At 42.9% G+C, this 19,124-nt stretch overlaps 1 protein-coding gene across 1 annotated transcript in view; it reads left to right on the forward strand.

The window, feature by feature from the left end:
- The first annotated feature begins 3,164 nt into the window (after positions 1-3,164).
- Positions 3,165-19,124, forward strand: part of TAFA5 (TAFA chemokine like family member 5) — a 311,857-nt gene continuing 295,897 nt past the window's right edge. The window contains exon 1 of the mRNA XM_062599727.1: positions 3,165-3,387. Within this exon, the coding sequence (XP_062455711.1) occupies positions 3,297-3,387 (91 nt within the window). The 5' untranslated portion in view covers positions 3,165-3,296. The remainder of the gene's footprint in view (positions 3,388-19,124) is intronic.

Raw genomic sequence — 19,124 nt, forward strand, 5'->3', positions numbered from 1 at the left:
CTCTAATGTTTAAATGTAACTAGGGAATTTGCTGAAGAATGGTTTCCAGGCAGAAGCTATTGCTGGGACACAGCCAAAGGGTACGTGCACCCTTTGTCTGTATATTGCTGGGGATGTGTGGCAAAAAAAAAAAAAAAAAAAAAAAAAAAAAAAAAGGAAATTCATAGTGAGATAGTTCTGTAAATCTCTCTGGGTCTAAGCAGCTTAGAAATTGTTTGGCATGTGCTATTCCACGAGTTGGAGATGGAATGTAAATCTTAATAGGCTGAAATATAAGGGGAATTTTTGTTAGTGGAATATATTCGGAAAAACCTTTCAGAGAAGTCTGTGCTGGTAATTTGAGACATCTTCAACATTTTATAAATCTTTATTCAAGTGACAAGTCAAAAAATTGAAGACAGCTATTTTTGAATAGGACTCACCCTATTTGAAAGGTCCAAAGCTATTTAGAAAATATAAAAAACACAGTGAACCATATTTAGTACAGCAAGCAGCGTTGCCAGGTACCACTGTCCTCCCAAATGGGAAGTCTTCTGGAATCCCTTGTTGCTATGAGACTAAATATCTCCGTACAGTGTGAGCACTGAACCAGATTTTGCTCCCACTTACACTAGCATTCATGTAGAGGGACTCCCCTGTGGCCAGCAAGCACAGTGCCAGATTCTGATGTCTTGCTTATTAAAAGGTCTGATCCAAAGCCCCCGAGTATTTTGCTAATTCAGGAGCTTCAAAGAAGTAAGACTAGTTTAGAATTGAAGTACATGGGAGCAGGGATGTCATTTTGAACTTTGAAAAGAGTAAGCAATAGATTTTGGCTCCCTGGCAGTGTGTCTTCACATACTTTAGTCAAAAAAGAAAGCAATATATTGCATAGAATTGTTTATAGCTTCTCTCTCCAAACTTAGCATTTTCAAGCTGAAAGATATGTATTGCTTATCCTGGTCTGCATAAACTCTTAAGTTTGAGACACTTTTAAAATCCATTTATCTTTATTTGTAGACTTTCTTTAAAAAAATGCAGCTATTTCTTTTTTTTTTTTTTTTTTTTTTTTTTTGTGATTGCCTAAGCATAAAATGTGTGGATTTTCTTTAAACACTTGACACTTTTTCCTTTCACCCAGAAGACAAATAAACAAACAAAACCCAACTTGAACTGAGCCCAAGTATGGCCAATTTCTCACCAAAGGGTACATTTCAGAATGAAAGATTTACAGTGGAATATCTCTAGTGTAGCTATGACATTGCTTTAACATTGCATTGCTGTAATCTTCAAATATAGAAAATGCCATAAATGGGCTTATAGGGATTTGTGTGAAGTTTAAAATTCAAAAGATAGTTGCTTTTAATGTTTCTCTGTGCTATCAGTGAAAACCAAAAAGCACAGAGAAGAACTTAACACAGATCATCAACAACAAAGGAGATGTTCGCTCAGCTAAAATATTGATCTTTTATTAATCTGTCCTCCCAAGCATCCAGAAAGCCCTCATTTTTTAATTAACAAAATAAATAGTAAGCATTAAAAATAAACATAAAACCAAACATTTAACCAAACAGCTACGAAAACAAAGCTACGACTTAACCCGCAGCTATTCCCTTACTTTGTTTATATCTTCAAAACCGCGGGTGCGCTTTCGTGCAGCCAAACCGCACAACGCATCAGCCCTCGGCGCGTTACTGTCGCCGCCGCGCAGGTGAATCCGCTGTGTGGCGGAGCCAGCCCGGGGCAGAGCAGCCCGGGGCGCGGGGGACGCGGCCGCGCCGCGCCGCGCAGGGCCGGGCCGCGCGGCTCCTCGGCAGACGAGTTGCGCGCCCGTCGCGGGGGGCAGCCCCGCGCCCGGCTGCTTGTCGCGACCCGCGCCCCCGGCTCCCGCTGCCGGGCTCGCTTGCGGCGCGGCGGGCGGCGCAGCCTGCGGGAGTTGCGCGGGGCGGCCGGCGGCGTTTGAACGCGGGAAGCGCGGCGGCGCGCCGGGTTCCGCGGGCAGAGGTGTGCCCGCAAGCGGCGTCTCCCCGGCCCCGTCGTGCGGTCCAGATGCATGCAGCGCGGCAGCGCAGCAGCGCGCAGCTGCCCGCCGCGCAGCCTGGGCGCCCCCTCCCACCTCGCGCAGAGCCGCGTGCGCGGCAGGAGCGCGGCGAAGTGCGGCCGGGACGGCGGTGCAGCCCGCGCCCGTCGGGGCAGCCCCGCGGCTCCCGGTAAGGAGCGCGGCAGCGCGCCCCGCGCAGCCGGGAGCGCAGCCCCGCGCAGCCGGGAGCGCAGCCCCGCGCCGCAGCCCCGCCCGGACGCGGCGCGGCGAGCTGCTCCGTGCAGCAGCCCGCCGCCGCTGCGCGGCCCTCGGGACTCCCCCGGGCGTGGGGAGGCGGCGGAAGCACCGGCAGTGGGGTGTTTATTTTGGGGAGGGGGCGGCGGGGGTGATTTATGGCATTATTCCCTTGGCGTTGTTTCCCGCTGGGGGGGGGGCTCCGCGGAGACATCGCCCCGCAGGCGGAGCTGGCGCTGGCCGCGGCCCGGCGCGGCTGCCCGCCGTGCGCTCCGCGGGTGCCGCCGCTCTCCGCTGCCGACGGGACGGGGCCGGCCCTCCGCGGGCGCGGCCCGCCGCGGGCGCTCCCCGGGCCGAGCCGGCGGAGGGGGCGCAACAAATTGCCGCCAGGCGGGAGAAGTTGCAGTGCAGCGAGGACCCTCCCCCCGCCGCCCGCCCTCCCCCGCCCGCCCGCTCTCTCCTCCCCGCGCCGTGGCAGCGAGCCGCGAGCGGCGGCCCGGCGAGCGGGGCAGAGCGAGCGCGAGCGGCGCCCGCAGCCCGGCGATGCTGCGGCGGCTCCCGCGGAGCCTCGGCGGGGAGGGCCCGGCCCGCGCGCGCCCCGCGCCGCCCGGCGGCGGCGCGCCCTGAGCGGCGGCGGCGGCGGCGGCGGCCCCGCGCCCCCCCCGCGGCGCAGCGGGCGCTGTTGCGCAACCTGCGCGGCGCGGCGCGGCCGCCTCCCCGCCCCCGCCGCGGCGCGGCTCCCGCGGCTGCCGAGCGCTGATTCATGGGGCCCCGCGCCCGCCGCCTGGGCGAGGAGAGCGCGGCGCTGCCGCCGCCGCCGCTGCCGCCGCTGCCGCCGCCGCCGCCGCCGCCGCTGCCGCTGCCCCCGCGCGGGGTGTGAAGCCCCGGCCCCTCCTCCGCAGCCGCGGGCTCGCCCGCCCTGCTCCGGAGTGTGGTCCCTGCCGGGGAGCCGCCGCGCCGGGCGCACGGAGGGAAGCGTTGATGCATCGCTGTGGAAATTCATTGTGTGACTTTCTGGGTATTTACTGAGTTTCAGACCGAGATGCAGCTCTTGAAAGCTTTATGGGCACTAGCAGGAGCAGCGATCTGCTGTTTTCTTATATTTGTCATCCACTCACAGTTTCTTAAAGAAGGTAATTATATCTGCATGTCTGCGTACCCTGTTCTTTAATACTAAGGTCTGTACGAGGTGCCTAATTATTTTTACTGTTTCCAGTATGTTCTATTTACGGCAGTGGTTTTACGCTGTTTTTTTCTTTCCTTTTAAAGCCTTCTCATTTTTGTTCCTTTAGCAAGTAGGTAGCTTTAGGCTTGCATTCTTGGTAAATGTGTGCATATATATATACATACATACATACATATATATATGTACACACATATAAATTTGTATAATGATTGCATTCTGTGTTTTACAGTCAGTTTCTCATTTCCTTACGGGGCATGTATAGCGCGTAGAAAATATTTGTTGCTATCAGATGACCAAAGAACAGTAGTCATCATGGGAGTATTAATAAACCAAAAAATCCTAACAAGTAAACGTCTTATTTTTATACCAAATCAATAGGCATCTTCTCCCTCTTCCTTGTTCAGAAAATTTTCAATAGATGGCACTAAAGTTCTATGGAAAGGGCAGGGCAGAGCAAATCCTGGGCATTCAGCATCTTTCTTCTTGCTGCCCCAAAACTGGAAGAGGCCTTTGCCTGGTTTCAGGGTTCCTGTTTTTTCCACCTTGTGGTCAGAAAATTTTGATTTCAGTTCACTGGAGAAAATAATTCAGGTTGTGTGGTAGTCTCATCTCCACCTCCTCGCCTTTCTTTCTACTTGCTTGAGTTGGGTGGAAAAAAAAATCCTCTTTGATTAGCTAGAGGAATTTTACTGGGGAGTAATCCCCCCCCCCCTTTTTTAGCTTTCCTTCTTTAGGAAATTCACTCTTCTGCTGAAAAAAAATATTCTGCGGCCCTTTTTTTAAGACAAACTGTAATCTGAGATACAAATGAGAATCTGAAGAGATGTACGTATATTTTGGGTTGTGTGCGGGAAAGATCAATGCTACTCTTGAAGCAGTGTTAACAAAAATAACGCAAATATATGAGATTTTTTTTGTGTGAACTCATTAATTCTTTTTCAGCATTTTAATGTAGTTCAGATTATAACTGCCTGAGTATTGAACATGGCACAGTTTTGAATGCTGGCTGTGCAAAACAGGGGGAAAAGAAAAACCCAAAACTTCTATGTGACTGGGACAAAGTTTCACTCAAGACTGGGCGAAGTGACAACCTTGCAACCCCTGGAGTATCGCTACTGGTGTTTAATTTAGTGTCAGTGCAGAAAACCACTCACTGTACGTTTTTGAAGATCTTTTTTTGTGAAATGAGCAAAACTTGATTTGCTTGATTTGGTTAGTTAGGAGGAATTTATCCAGATAACCACATTAAGGGATGTGCCAGAGATTTCTCCTTTAAGAAATTGCCCATGCTTTAATTGCTCTCTGTGTGTAATGCCTCCCACATACTCACTTATTTAACATTCTTTTAAAATGCTTCTACTAGCGTATTTATATATCTCTGTCTAATGAGGTGACTCTTTTTAGAGTATTCTGAAGAAAGAAATATTGCTAGTCATTTCAGAACGTTTTTTTTTGTCGGTGTTTGCCATTTGCTGTTATGTTTCTTTTTTTTCTTTTTTTTTTTCTTTTTGCTCTCTCCCATGGCTTGATTTTTGAGACCTCATTACCGGAAATAATCTAGACAGGAAGAAGCATTTTGTTTCACTGGAAATATTTCTTCTTGCACTCTAGGAGTAGAAAGATAGGAAATTTATATAAAAAAAGCCCAGAAACTGTGGCCACACACCAAGGACTTTAACAAATTTCACAGTGCTTTTCCTCCAGCGTTTATAGCTACTCTTACTGTGGACTGCATAGAGTAAACTGATGTGCTCTGAGCTTGTTGGATAACTTAATTGCATCATTTTGTTTATTTTTGTGAACAAAATGTTTCTGTTTTGTTTAACCCTGAGAACTATATACTTACTGTAAATACAGATTGCATGTATTGGCTTAGTTGTCAGCCTTTTCTTGACGAGTGTTAATCTTCACAATAGCATTTTGACCCCTTTTGTATAATTACTTCGGCAGTGTGTGTCTTCCTCTCTGTAGTTTCAGAGAGAGCACTGAACTGTTCAGTGGAATTGATTGAAACTCCATATGGTATAACTGACTTTTTCTTTATCAAGAACTTTTAAATGCCTAATAAAATTTGATTTTTGGGCGTGTAATATATTAAAATATAGGTATTTAAAAGATGTAAAAATACATAGGAGATTTAAGTGCATATATATTGGAAAAGATTGCAAAGCCAAGATTTAAATTTTCTTTCTTTTTTCATTTTAAAACCTAATTTTTATATCCTTTGTAAGAAAAGAAGGAAAAAAAGCATAAGGAAAGGAATAGCAAATCATTTAATCTTATGTCTACCACAGTAGTTTACTGAATAAATATATACAAAGAAGAAAAGTATATCTGAGATGGCTGCTATGTTACCTTCAGAAGATTTGGACTTTTTCTGATATTACACCTGCCCCTTTACATTAAAATTTTATGGACAGTTAGAATAGTGTGTCTCATTACATGTAATGTCATTAGACTGTTGATTTCCTGACAAAAAGATTAATTTCCCATCGGAGCCTAACGGGCTGCATGGGCTCATTGTTTGTAACTCGGATGTGTGGTCAAATTCCTAAGTTAAATGCTTGGACGTTTTCATTTGATTATTTCTTGTGGAAAAGGATAATTTCCTGCAGCCCCAAACAACAAACAAGTAAAGCACCAGGTCGCCTAGCCTGATCAGATTAGCTGACACCACATATCTCCTGAGACAACTTGACACTACAATTTCATACACCGAGCGTTTCTTTTGGATGTAAGACAATTAATTTAAGAAGAATGGCATGTAAAATTAATTAAAAATCTGCCTTAACTTTGCATATTTTGTAATATTTATTGCTTATTATTTCTCCAGAGGCAGGTGTTAATAGAAAACTGACATAATGTTCACTTTTCTAAACATCTCAAAATGATAGCATTACCACATGCTTTTTCTGTATTCATTTGTCTTTTACTCACTTGGAATTAGTGATGTTATCTGTTATGTTCAACTCTCATCATGTATTCACAGTTTTTTTTTTTTTATATATATAATTTCAGTTGTTCTGCATGGTCATAGAGTGTGGAAGTTTCATTATATCCAGCTAAAACTTATCAGAACCAAATCCACAATCACACTTATAAATATGAGGTTGTGTGTTGCAACTGTCAGCTGTAGAGTTTTTAATTAGTCTTTTTGGTTCCTGTGCTAAACTTACATTTTTTTTCCAAGTAGATCTGTATTGACCTGTGGTGTATCTTACGTTATTTTATATACGTTTTGGAATTAAGGCAATTTAGAGTAGTATTACAGTACTGAAGTTCAAATCGTATAAGGTACAATGAACGCCTTTTTCGAGATGAGTGGGAAAGAGCTGTTTAAATGTCTATTTTCATGAATATGTTTTTTTCTGAGAAGTGAAGAATAGGTGACACAGGGTGCCATTTTTCCACACTCAGGCTTTTGTGTGGAAATACAGGTCGTCCTGTGGCTAATCCGTTCCCCTATGTCCAATCTGTCCTTCAGTGTTTCTAAAAGATGAATAGAGCTGTGAACCGAGAAAAGGGTATTGTGATATATAATTGCAGTCCCATGCCTGTCTGTCTCTCTGCAGAGCAGTTTAACATACTGTAGTCTGTTGCAGTCAGTATGAGGAGGTGTTAAAAACAGAACTATTTAAAACTTTTTGTGGGCACCACTCAGGATGGTAGAAATTAAACTAAAGAATTATATTCAATACCTGCGTCTTATTTAAAATGATGTGGAGCCTCTTTCTTACAGTTTAACCTATTTTAGCAAAGAGAAGAGCTGTAAAGCATTCCAAATTGATGAGTGCTGTGCACCTTGTTGGGGGAACGCCTCTACCCCAAACAAATATCCGTTTCCCCCAGGGTGACATTTACCACTCAGTGCAGAAAGGTAAAGGACACAGTTTTAAAATGTGTCTTTGAATCTCATGTAAAGAAGTTCAGTTAGGGGATAACTTTGGAAGGGTGGGCATATATCACAGCCAGGGAGCGTGGCAGCCTTTAATATGCTTTAAAGTTTTGTTTATTTTATCAATGTAGGTAAGAAGCTGAAATGTTTAACCTGCTAAGGATGATTCAATATTTTGAAAGGTTTAGGAGATAAAAGTGCTGGGTCTACACAGAAACATGGATTCAGCCTCAAGAATGTTAAAAGTTCAGAGGATCAGAACATTCAGATGTCAAAACTACATTCTTAGTGCGTTAGGTAGGTGTTTTGTAGTAAGCTGTGTAAAATGCGATGATTTTGCATTTATAGCCTGCAGCAATTAAGTAGAGATAAAAGAATTCTGGTGCTGGTGTTATGGTTATAAAACGGAATTTTAGTATCACTTGTACAGATTTGATATATACTTGTTTATACAAATATGGTATCTCTTCACATCTCATTCTGCAATTTTAGCACATCTCATTTCATAATTATAATTTTTCTTTATCTTGAGTAAAAGTTACGAGTTACATTCCTGTTGGCACTTTTCTGTCAAACATATTTTGAGGTCTTAGTATCATACTCGCAAAAAGACTGCAACATTTCATAAGAATGTATTTAATCCTTTTAATAACTTGGTTTAGGTTTGTACTTGAGAATAGTATCTTTATTTTGTCACCCTCTACAGACATAAATATTTTAATTTTCTCTAAAAGTATGGAAAATATTTTATATGTTTTTGTGTTCCTAGGGTGTACATTTTTCAACTTAAACTATTAAGGCAACGTTATTCTGTTTATCTATATAATCCCAAGAAGCTCTACTACAGCTAAGCCAACATTTGAAAAAGTCTTGATAATATACCTGAGACTTTTTTTCTCATAACTTTCCAAAAATATATAATACTATTCATATATTCTCAAAGCTTCATACAATGTGTAAAACATTTTGAGGAAATGATGCATCTTCAAAACCTTTTGAGATTTTGGCCCTCAAAATTTTGCTGGAAAGAATTTAAATATGATGTAGCATGATAGATTATATTGCCAACCTTTCATTCTTTTAAAAGGTCTTTCTTTCATATTTTAAAATATGAAAGAATATTTCATAAAATGACTGGGAACAATTGAAGTAAGAGGATTGTTCCTAAGAATTTGAGGGTAAGGGAAGAGTTTAAGTTTATGACAATGTTCTTTTTCAGTTTGCCCTTTTGTACTTAACTTGTGTCTCAAAACAGTAAGATACCTTGCATACCAGATGTGCTGCATGTGTTACCTATATATAATAAAACTAAGCTGAGGACAGTGTGTCCAGCTGCAGATTTGTTTTTTTAATGTTTTGTCACTTCTAACATATTGTAGTATAATTCTTTTCTCAAGTTTGTCTTTTATATATTGTTTGTCCAGTTTGTGGAGAGGCAAATATGAATCAGATTATCACAGCAGCTTGTCAGACTAGAGAGGGACACTGAATGCAAAAGCAGAACATTTCTCTTCCTCTCCAGACAAGATTTCACAGTTTTTGTCTTTTTTTTTTAATAAAAAACTTGAATAAATTCTGCACGAGGAAAGAAAATGTGAAGGGTAACCAATCTGTTATTTTTGTCTTAACAATTTTGAATAGTTTTTTGGCAAGTCAAGTAAAATTAAGAAGACTCAGTTCAGTTGCTGTTTAACAATAAGGATCCACAATAGGACTGAAACAGAATAGAAAGTCATGCTTTGAAATGAAGTAGCGTTTGGATGAAAAAAAGCAAAAGTATTTTTTTTTTTAAAGGTAAGATTAGAGTAGCATAGTGGTTAAAAAAGTTATACAAGCTAAAGTTCTTAATAATTTTCTTTTGGGGGGCTGAGTTGGGGGGTTCTTTATCTGGCATTTGCTGTGCCAAGATATACGAAGAGGGGAAGCCTGTCAGGTTTTCTCCCCATAGAAGGCAGCTTTGGATCAATCTCTGCTTTTCGAGTAAGGAAAATGAAAGATGTGTGTGTTATTCATAGAGAAGTAGACCATAGATGGAACTGAAAACCCTACTTTCACTGAGCTGGATGACAAAAGGAATTAGTAACACATTTTTGGTAGCCTTTTTATGACTGCCTGTCTCCATGCCCCCAAAACACAAATGAGAAATTATTGACCTTTCTCAGTATTTATCGGCACGCTATCTATTTTTAAAGGCTGTGCTATAGGCTGGCATGATTCACGTTATACAAAAGTGCATGTTATTAGATATGTTGACTAATTTATTTTTCTTGTTTCTAAGCAGGCCTTCTCTTTTCTTGGCACACACTTTTGGTCATTACTATATCAAAAATAAAGCTGGAATAAAACCAAGACACACATGCACTGAGATTTTTTTTAACTGAATCTAAAAGAAAGCATAGAAAAAAACCCACATGTAATCCATACATTTAGAGCTGAAGAAGTCAAGGTAATATTGGCAAAGCCTCCGTGTCTTTAATTCACTGATAAAAGAATAGGTAGCATTCCCCTCTTCTGGAGATATATTAACAATTTTATATAAAGTCATATGAAGATAAGGGATAATACAAGTTTTTGCGCTAAGGATAATGATAGTATTTGTTTTCTGGTAGTATTTAGATGTTCCGGTTGAGGCCCATTGGATATCACTGGCCAAGTACAATGTATTCTCATACAAGTCCAAGCCAGGGATCTATTACACTTAGTATGTGGATTTTGCCAAAGATGTCTTTTGCTCAAAAATCGTATGTTCTCACCGCTTGTAACTTGTATTGATAGGAAATTCTGTTTAATGGCAAAATATGTTTGTTTATATAAATATGATTTTTTTAATACCTGTTCTGGAAATACAACGTAATATAATGAATCTGCATATTCATTATATTTTACATTTGGCACTACCTCAATTCACAAGTAAATGCTTGTCAGAACAATAGATCTTCCTGCTAATTATTGTTAGTCTTGTGAAAAGCAGCGAGTAATGCGTTTGAAATATATCCAAACAGCAAATTAACGTATAAGTAACTACAAGAAATAGTGTAATAGATCAATACCTGTTGAACTGTTTTCTAAAAGTAGATGTTGTACTAATGTGTTTTTTCATACGAGTGATTTATTATTTTGATTGTATGGAGAAAAGTAAAGGATTATGTTGGTTTATCGGATGAAATATTGTAGTGATAATAGACCAGCATATTGTGGACCTCAGTTTCTCTCGGAGGTGCCACAAGGCCGTATGGTATTCCATATTCTAGATATTTAATTGCAGTAAGATAATTGAGGAAAGATATAGGCCAATTGAAGTGGATCCACAGGAGAGCAAGGCAATAACCGAAACTCTAGAAGATATGACCTAGAAAGGAAAGCTGAAGAGACTGGGGTTATTTAGTTCAGAGGAGAGACTACTAACATGCAGAGAGTTTTCAATTGGAATAAAATGCTGCCTTAAAAGTAACAAACTATGGTCTCTCTAAGCTGGGAAGATCACAGTTGGCAGGTACCAACTGATTTGAGGAGGATTTAGATTAGAAAATGGGGAAAAAAAATTGTAGCAGGGGAAATTTATGGGGAAAACTTCTTAGTGGTAGTAATCTCTTCCAGTGCTTAATCTTGGGAAATAAATGAAATGATTAACACAGAGTTCTACTTTCAGGTTTCCAAGTATCTGTTAGGAATAGCATAGGACAAGCTGAAGCAGAGAGGGAGACTGGGTAACCTCTTGAAGTCCCTTAGAGCCTTATCCTTTATAGGATACTAACCTCCAAAATGTTGGTTTACCTGAAACTTATTTAGAAAACTGAAAGTTATTTAAACATTTTGGGCAGTTTCCTGTTGACTAACAGAGCATCTTGCAGCAGATGCTGCCCTACAGGTCTCAGGCTGCAGGGGGTGGTTAGAGCCTCTCCAGAAGGCCTGGACTGATGGTTCTGTGCTGTTGTTGAGGGTTTGTGTGGTCAAGTCAAAGAGATGCAGGATGAAGTCAGTAGACTGCGAAGCATGCAAGACAGTGAGCAGGAGATAGGGCATTCTCAGAGACTGTACTGCTCCCTGAGTCCCAATCCCCTGCAGCAGGGGAGTTGCTGGAGGACTCTGTGAAGCGTGAAATAGTTCAGCACAGCATGGTCGAAGAAGGCTGGAAACTAGTTGCTTCTTGAACAAAAAGAAGCAAGGCCCCTAATCCTCCTGTAGACTTGGAGATGCAATTGAAGAACAGGTTTGGTGCACTCCAGGATGAGGAGAACCCAAGCCTCAGGGGAAGCAACTGGGCTGTCTGACCCTGTGCCATGTGTGACCACTTGGAAGAGGTGACGAGTGGCTGTAGTGGGAGATTCCATGCTGAGGGGGGTGGAGGTGCCTATCTGCTGATGTGACCCTTCCTCTAGAGAGGTTTGCTGCCTGCTGGGGGCGAGGATACGAGATGTGTCTGAAAGGCTACCAAGGCTTGTCCCCTCATCAGACTACTACCCTCTGCTGCTCTTTCATGTGGGTGCTAATGATACAGAGAGCATGCTGGAAACAATCAAAGAAGACTTCAAGGCCTTGGGCATGGTGGTCAAGGGTCTGGGAGCCCGGGTGGTGGTCTCATTGGTCCTGCCGATTAGGGGGAGGCATGGGAGGAGGAGTAGGAAGATTTTCCAGATCAACAGCTGGCTATGTCACTGGTGTTGGCAACAGGGTTTTGGATTCCATGACCATGGAACATGGTTTGAAGATCAACAACTGGTGGGGAGAGATGGGACTCACCTCACCAAGTGGGGCACATTTGCCTTTGCAAACAGGTTGGCCAGCCTAGTAAAGAGGGCTTTAAACTAGGTAGGAGGGAGGCAGGGGAGTGTCATACAGACAGGGTAGACAACAAAACACAAGTTGGGTTGGGAGGCCTCCAACAGGTGCATGCAGCTGGGGATGTGCGTTTGGGACATGGCTATGGGGGACCCCTGTACACCCTTGCTGGGAAACCTGCAGGCATGACCACCTCTCTGAAATGCCGGTACACCAATGCACGCAGCATGGGGAACAAACAGGAGGAGCTGGAGATCTGTGTGCGACCGCAGGGCCGTGATCTCATTGCAGTCACGGAGACATGGTGGGATAGCTCACATGGCTGGAATGCTGTCATGGATGGCTATGTGCTTTTTAGGAGAGACAGGACAGGAAGGCGAGGTGGTAGAGTCGCTCTTTATGTGAGAGAGCAACTGGAATGCGTTGAGCTCTGCCTACGGGCGGTGGAAGAGGAGGCAGTTGAGAGCTTATGGGCAAAGATCAAAGGGCAGGCTAACATGGGGGACACTGTTGTGGGTGTCTATTACAGGCCACCTGACCAGGAAGAGGAAGTTGATGAGGCCTTCTAGAGAGAGTTTGAAGTAGCTTCATGATTACAGGCCCTGGTCCTCATGGGGGACTTCAATTACCCTGACATCTGCTGGAGGGACACAGCAAGGTGTAAGCAGTCCAGGAGGCTCCTGCATTGATGATAACTTCTTGTCACAAATGGTGGAGGAGCCTATGAGGAAGGGTGTCCTGCTGGACCTTGTCCTTACCAGCAGAGAGGGACTGGTTAGAGATGTGAAGGTTGGGGGCAGCCTTGGCTGTAGTGACCATGAGATGGTGGAGTTCAGGATCCTGCAGGAAAGAAGTAAGGCAGCAAGCAGGATTGCAACCCTGGACTTCAGGAGAGCAGACTTCAGGCTCTTCAGAGACCTAATTGGTGGAGTCTCATGGGTTAAGGAAGGAAGGGGGGTCCAGGAGAGCTGGCTGCTATTCAAACATCACTTCCTCCAAGCTCAAGAGCGGTGCATCCCTATGAGGAAGAAGTGCAGCAGAGGGGCAGGAGACCTGCATGGGTGAGGAAAGAGCTCTTGGCCAAATTCAGACAGAAGAAGAAAATACAACGAATGTGGACGAGGGGACAGGCTGCTTGGGAGAATTATAGGACTGCAGTTGGAGTATGTAGAGATGTGGTGAGGAAGGGTAAGGCCCAGTTGGAATTGAGTCTGGCAAGGGATGTCAAGGACAACAGGAAGGGCTTCTTCAACTACATCAGTAGTAAGAGGAGGGCTCGGGAAAATGCGGGCCCGCTACTGAATGGGGCAGGGGCCCTGGTGACAAGGGATACAGAGAAGGCAGAATTACTGAATGCCTTCTTTGCTTCAGTCTTCACTGCTAAGGGCAGCCCCCAGGAATCCCGGAGCCTGGACATGAGGGAGAAAGTCTAGAGAAGGGAAGACTTTCCTTTGGTTGAGGAGGATAGGATTAGAGATCTTCTGGGCAGGCTAGACATCCACAAATCCATGGGCCCGGATGGGATGCACCCATGGGTACTGAGGGAGCTGGTGGATATTGTTGCCAGGCCGCTCTCCATCATCTTTGAGAAGTCATGGAGAACTGGAGAGGTGCCTGAGGACTGGAAGAAAGCCAATGTCACTCCAGTCTTCAAGAAGGATGAGAAGGAGGACCCAGGCAACTGTAGGCCGGTCATACTCACCTCCATCCCTGGAAAGGTGATGGAACAGCTCCTTCTGGATGTCATCTCCAGACATATGGAGGAAAAGAGTAGCCAGCATGGATTCACCAAGGGGAAATCCTGCTTAACCAATCTGATAGCCTTCTATGATGGAATGAGTGGCTGGGTAGATGAGGGAAGAGCAGTGGACGTTGTGTGCCTTGACTTCAGCAAGGCTTTCCAGACTGTCTCCCGTAACCTCCTCCTAGATAAGCTCAGGAACTGTGGGTTAGATGAGTGGACAGTGAGGTGGATTGAGAACTGGCTGAAAGGCAGAGCTCAGAAGGTCATCATCAGTGGCCTGGAGTCCAGTTGGAGACCTGTGGCTAGTGGCGTCTCCCAGGGCTCAGTACTGGGTCCCATCCTGTTCAACTTCTTCATCAGTGACCTGGATGAGGGGACGGAGTGCCTCCTCAGCAAGTTTGCTGATGATACCAAGCTGAGAGGAGTGGCTGACACACCTGAGGGCTGTGCTGCCACTCAGAGAGACCTGGACAAGCTGGAGAGTTGGGTGGAGAGGAACCTCCTGAGGTTCAACAAGGGCAAGTGCAGGGTCCTGCACCTAGGGAGAAATAACCCCATGCACCAGTACAAGCTGGGGGTTGACCTTCTGGAGAGCAGCTCTGCAGAGAAGGACTTGGGAGTGCTGGTGGATGACAAGTTGACCATGAGCCAACAATGTGCCCTTGTGGCCAAAAAAGCCAACAGTATCCTTGGGTGCATTAGGAAGAGTGTTGCCAGCAAGTCGAGGGAGGTGATCCTGCCCCTCTGCTCAGCCCTGGGGAGGCCTCATCTCAAGTACTGCATCCAGTTCTGGGCTCCCCAGGACAAGAGAGACATGGAGCTACTAGAGAGAGTCCAGCACAGGGCTACAAAGATGATCAGAGGTCTGGAGCACCTGCCCTATGAGGAACGGCTGTGAGAGCTGGGCCTGTTTAGCCTGGGGAAAAGAAGACTGAGGGGGGATCTTATCAATGTGTACAAGTACCTGAAGGAAGAGTGTCAAGGGGATGGAAACAAACTCTTTTCAGTTGTCCTGTGTGACAGGACAAGAGGCAATGGGCAGAAATTGAAGCACAGGAAGTTCCGCCAGAACATGAGGGGGAATTTCTTCCCTGTGAGAGTGACGGAGCACTGCAGCAGGTTGCCCAGAGAGGTTGTGGAGTCTCCTTCTCTGGAGATCTTCAAGGACCACCTGGATGCAACCCTGTCTACCATGCTCTTAAGTGACCCTGCTGAGCAGGGAGGTTGGACTAGATGCTCTCCAGAGGTTCCTTCCAACCTTACTGATTCTATGATTCTGTGATTCTATGATTCTATGATTCTATGAATAGGTTCATAATAAGACACATTGGGTTCTGAAGGGATTCAGGGAATGAAACAGTATATAAAAACCTCAAGAAAAGAACTAGTGGCTTCATTTTTTTTATAAACTAAGTCAAGTCATTTTTTTTTAAGTTGCAGATGTAATGTAAAGGAAAGGAAAATCTCATGTGTTATGCTAGACTTTTTTGATGTATCAGGATATCAACTAGAATATGAAAATGTCACTCTTTTAAGTGTCATTTACGTCTCTAGGACTTCAGGGCGTCCTGAAGTATGCCCTGTCCTGTCCAGGATAGAGCCTGGCTCTATCCACTCTTCTTTGCATACAAAGAGTGAGATTAAAGTATTACTATCATTCACTTGCTGGTATCAGTGCTATCATTCGCTTTTTCAGGGATGGGAGTTTAGTCTGAGTATGGTTGAACTTTGCTGCTCTGTTCCCGTTTCTCCAGCATCTGGTAGTCTGTATCCAGTTGGCATTACAGCCACTCAGAGCGGCTGTGGTGTGGGGAGCACAGAACCAGCCCCACAGCAAGTAGAGCTGCCAGGGGCTTCTTGGAGGCACCATCAGCTGGTGCCCATTTGGTGCTGTTGCTGATTGAGAGCTTTGTGTTCGTTGTTGTCCGTAGTGGTATGCACCTGGTGGAAATACCATCCAATTTTTGTAATGTCTGCAAGGGATTTCAAAAGCTATATCAAAATAATGATTAGCCAATTGTGCTGACAGGAGAAATAGTAGTCACCAGTGTTAAATAGAGGTGGCCAAACCCGGATATACTCTGTTGTTGGAGCTGTGAAGCTGTGTCATACTCAACAACTGGTTCTTGGAGCAAGTCCTGCAATTGCCTGGAATTGGTTCATGTTACTAGAACTGTTACACGCTACAAAGTTTTGTTCTGCTTGGAAGTGTAGAAGAGCTGGATGCTAATTATTGCTTCTGCGAGCAGCAGTAACTTTTTTCTTTTTTTTTTTTTTTTTGGAAATAGGAAAACTTTTAGAAGTTACTATATCACAAGTTAAAATTTCTTTACCCCTTTACACAAGTTTGCCAAAATGCACCCACATTTTATATGGTTCTGAAGTGGGTGCTAATTAGTCATGACAATTACATTGTATGATATCTTTTGTACATTGCTACAGCTCTTATTGTATTAAATTACATGGTTCTCTGCATAATTCTTTCAATACAAATTTATGGCTTTAAGGGGAAAAAACTCACCGGTACTCTATTATTCAGAGTAGTACATGTTTCGGAGATGTGCACAGTGGATCTGGGAACAGTCTTTAGCCTCGAGAGAATCAAATAGTTGTTTGAAATGGTTGCTACTTGAGTATCAGCTCGCTTATGGCTAAGAACTAGTTGAGATTAAACTAAAATGATTGTGAGATACTTCGTTTTCGTGTACATCAACAGTTTCCATTATTGGTTAATGCTTTAAAAGTATTATTTAGTCATTTAAAAAAAAAGTAGGTGTGCTTCTGGGTGATTCTTTCGTTCTAGTTTTTGCTTTTGTTTTTCTAAATATGTGCTGGTAGATGAAATAAAGTCTCTTCAGCTTCATTTGTTGCAAGAAGATATCGTAACAGTTGTAAGCATTTTTGGGTGCTTGGCTATAAAACATTATAGGTTATACTAGATGCTGCGTTAACTTATTTTATAGAATTATAATGGATGCTGACAAGTCTTTGAGTCAAGTCTATCTTTTTTTAAAAATAAAAATTACTTTGCTATTTGTTATTTTTTTCTTTGCAGTAATACTCCTGTTTTGCTTAACTTTTGCATAATTTAGACTTAAATTTTAGTAAAACTTTATATATTTTAATATTTTATAACAAGTTATGCCTCTTCACTAAAGGCTATAACAAAAAAAATATATATTTTTGTCAGTTATTTAGATAATAAGTGGCGCTCAAGTGGGCAGAAGACCCAGAACCTCCCATTGCCTGCAATTAGAGATTGTGTGATAAAACATATGGCTTAAGCATTTTCTTGGCCATGTCCACTGACTGATTTCCTGCCAAAACCCAACAGGTTTATCATTATTACTGGTTAATTCATAACTAGAAAATATCAATTTGATGTGATATGCATATCACATGCAGTGCTAATTATTACTGAGAAAAGTTTCATTGTAGGATTGGTGCATAAATTATCAGCAGTTTTTCCTTTTTGTTGGACTTTCTTGGGCCCCAAACCATTCCACAAGCCATACACGGCTCTTCACTTAAAATAAACCGTCTCTGGTAACAGCTTTCAGAAAGTAATCTCTAAGGTTTGAAAACAGAAGGAAGCAATGTACTTAGAGAAAATAAGTACAATATTTGATGTTAGGAATGAAATCTCATCTCCGTTTAAGTTGATAGTGAGTTTTCTTTTGTTTTCACTGAGGTCACAGCTTTTGCTATGTTAGGTAGCATGAGGTTACCCTGTGCTTTGGCTTATTGACTTGGAATAGCTACCTTTCCTATCTGTAAAATGTGTGTAGTATGAATGACTTATCATTGAAAGGTAACTGTTATTGAAGCTGTTTTCAAATCAACAAATTAAAACATGTACGTCACCTCTGTGGGTTCTTCTTAATATTCCAATTCTTTGTGCCATGCTGCATTACTTCAGCTGCAGGTGACATTCTCTTGCTACTGATATTTTCCCTGCTCCACAGATGCTAAAAACTAGGTATGGGTATTGTGTAATTGCATATTCCTGTGCAGTGAGTTATTAGTGATAGTAGTATCTGCTCCTGTTTTATGCTGCACATTGTGGGCCTACTTGGAGCTGGAACCCCACCGTTGTAGTCACTTTACAAATGTAGAAAAGCTTGCAGTTCACAGAATGCAAAAAAAATTGTTAAGGTATAGATGAGCAAATAGTTAAAACAACAGGAGTTATGAACGATTTCTCCTAGCCCCTTCTCAGGCTCGATACTTCTCTCTGTCCAGCTAGAATTGCCTGATTCCTTCATTGGTCCTTGTCCATGTCCTGCCTTGTCTCGCACTCTCTCAAAAGTGGGTGCAACTTCAGCCTGCAAACGTATGTGGGAACACAGGCAAAGAAGGACAAGGGATCTGTTAAGATTCCAAATACTGTGGTTTTCTTCTCAAGTTTTTAGGCTCTCTTACAAATAAATCAGTACTTGCTTTGTCTGTATGCTTGCACAGCTTTGACTATTCCTCTACCCAATATAAAATTCTTCCAGTCTGATTTTTAGGTTAGGATATGATTGGCCATGTTGTTGAGTTCATTGGACATCAGGATCACAATATTAGCTAATGAATTACTAGTTTGCTGTTTTGGAAGTGTTGGATACAATCTGAAAATTTTTGGTTTTAATACTTTTCTACTACTAACAGATACAACGTTAAGATGAACAAGGACATACTAATTAGATTTGATGCCCTTTTTGTAATTCTCATTGTTAGATGAGGATTTTTTGCTAGATCATGGAGAGCTGCAAACTTCCAGGCAACTGATCCCTTAAGAGAACAGTACAGATGCCCACACTGGAGACCCCTAAGTCGCTATATGGCTAAGCCTGTATATTTTCATATGTATTTTATTGTTACATTTTAAGTTTTCTTTTTCAGCTTTGTAAGCTCTATCTTGGTGAGAGCTGCAACATATTAGATTGATAATAATTCTCAATATTAATTGTAGTTCATAGGAATTATGTATATTTAATCATTGGTATTGTGTAAAATGAATGCAAAGTCCATTAAAGTATTTTAATGAGTAGCTTGAAAAATGATTTTTGTTTCACAAGTGGATGAGATTTGCAAACCTCTCTTTTTTAGTAGACAAATGATGAAAGTCAAATTAAAAGGAGTAACTTGTCTCGCAGATTCCTTCTAATGCTGTTACTTTCTGACATGATATTAATGATGCCACTTCTGTCTGTAGTTTCATAGAATCCTGCTCACTGTAATGGGAATTGCAGACACCTGTGTATCTTTAGGAAGCCGGGTT

The sequence above is a fragment of the Rhea pennata genome, chromosome 1 (assembly GCF_028389875.1).
Source record: "Rhea pennata isolate bPtePen1 chromosome 1, bPtePen1.pri, whole genome shotgun sequence".
NCBI classification, from domain to species: Eukaryota; Metazoa; Chordata; class Aves; order Rheiformes; family Rheidae; genus Rhea; species Rhea pennata.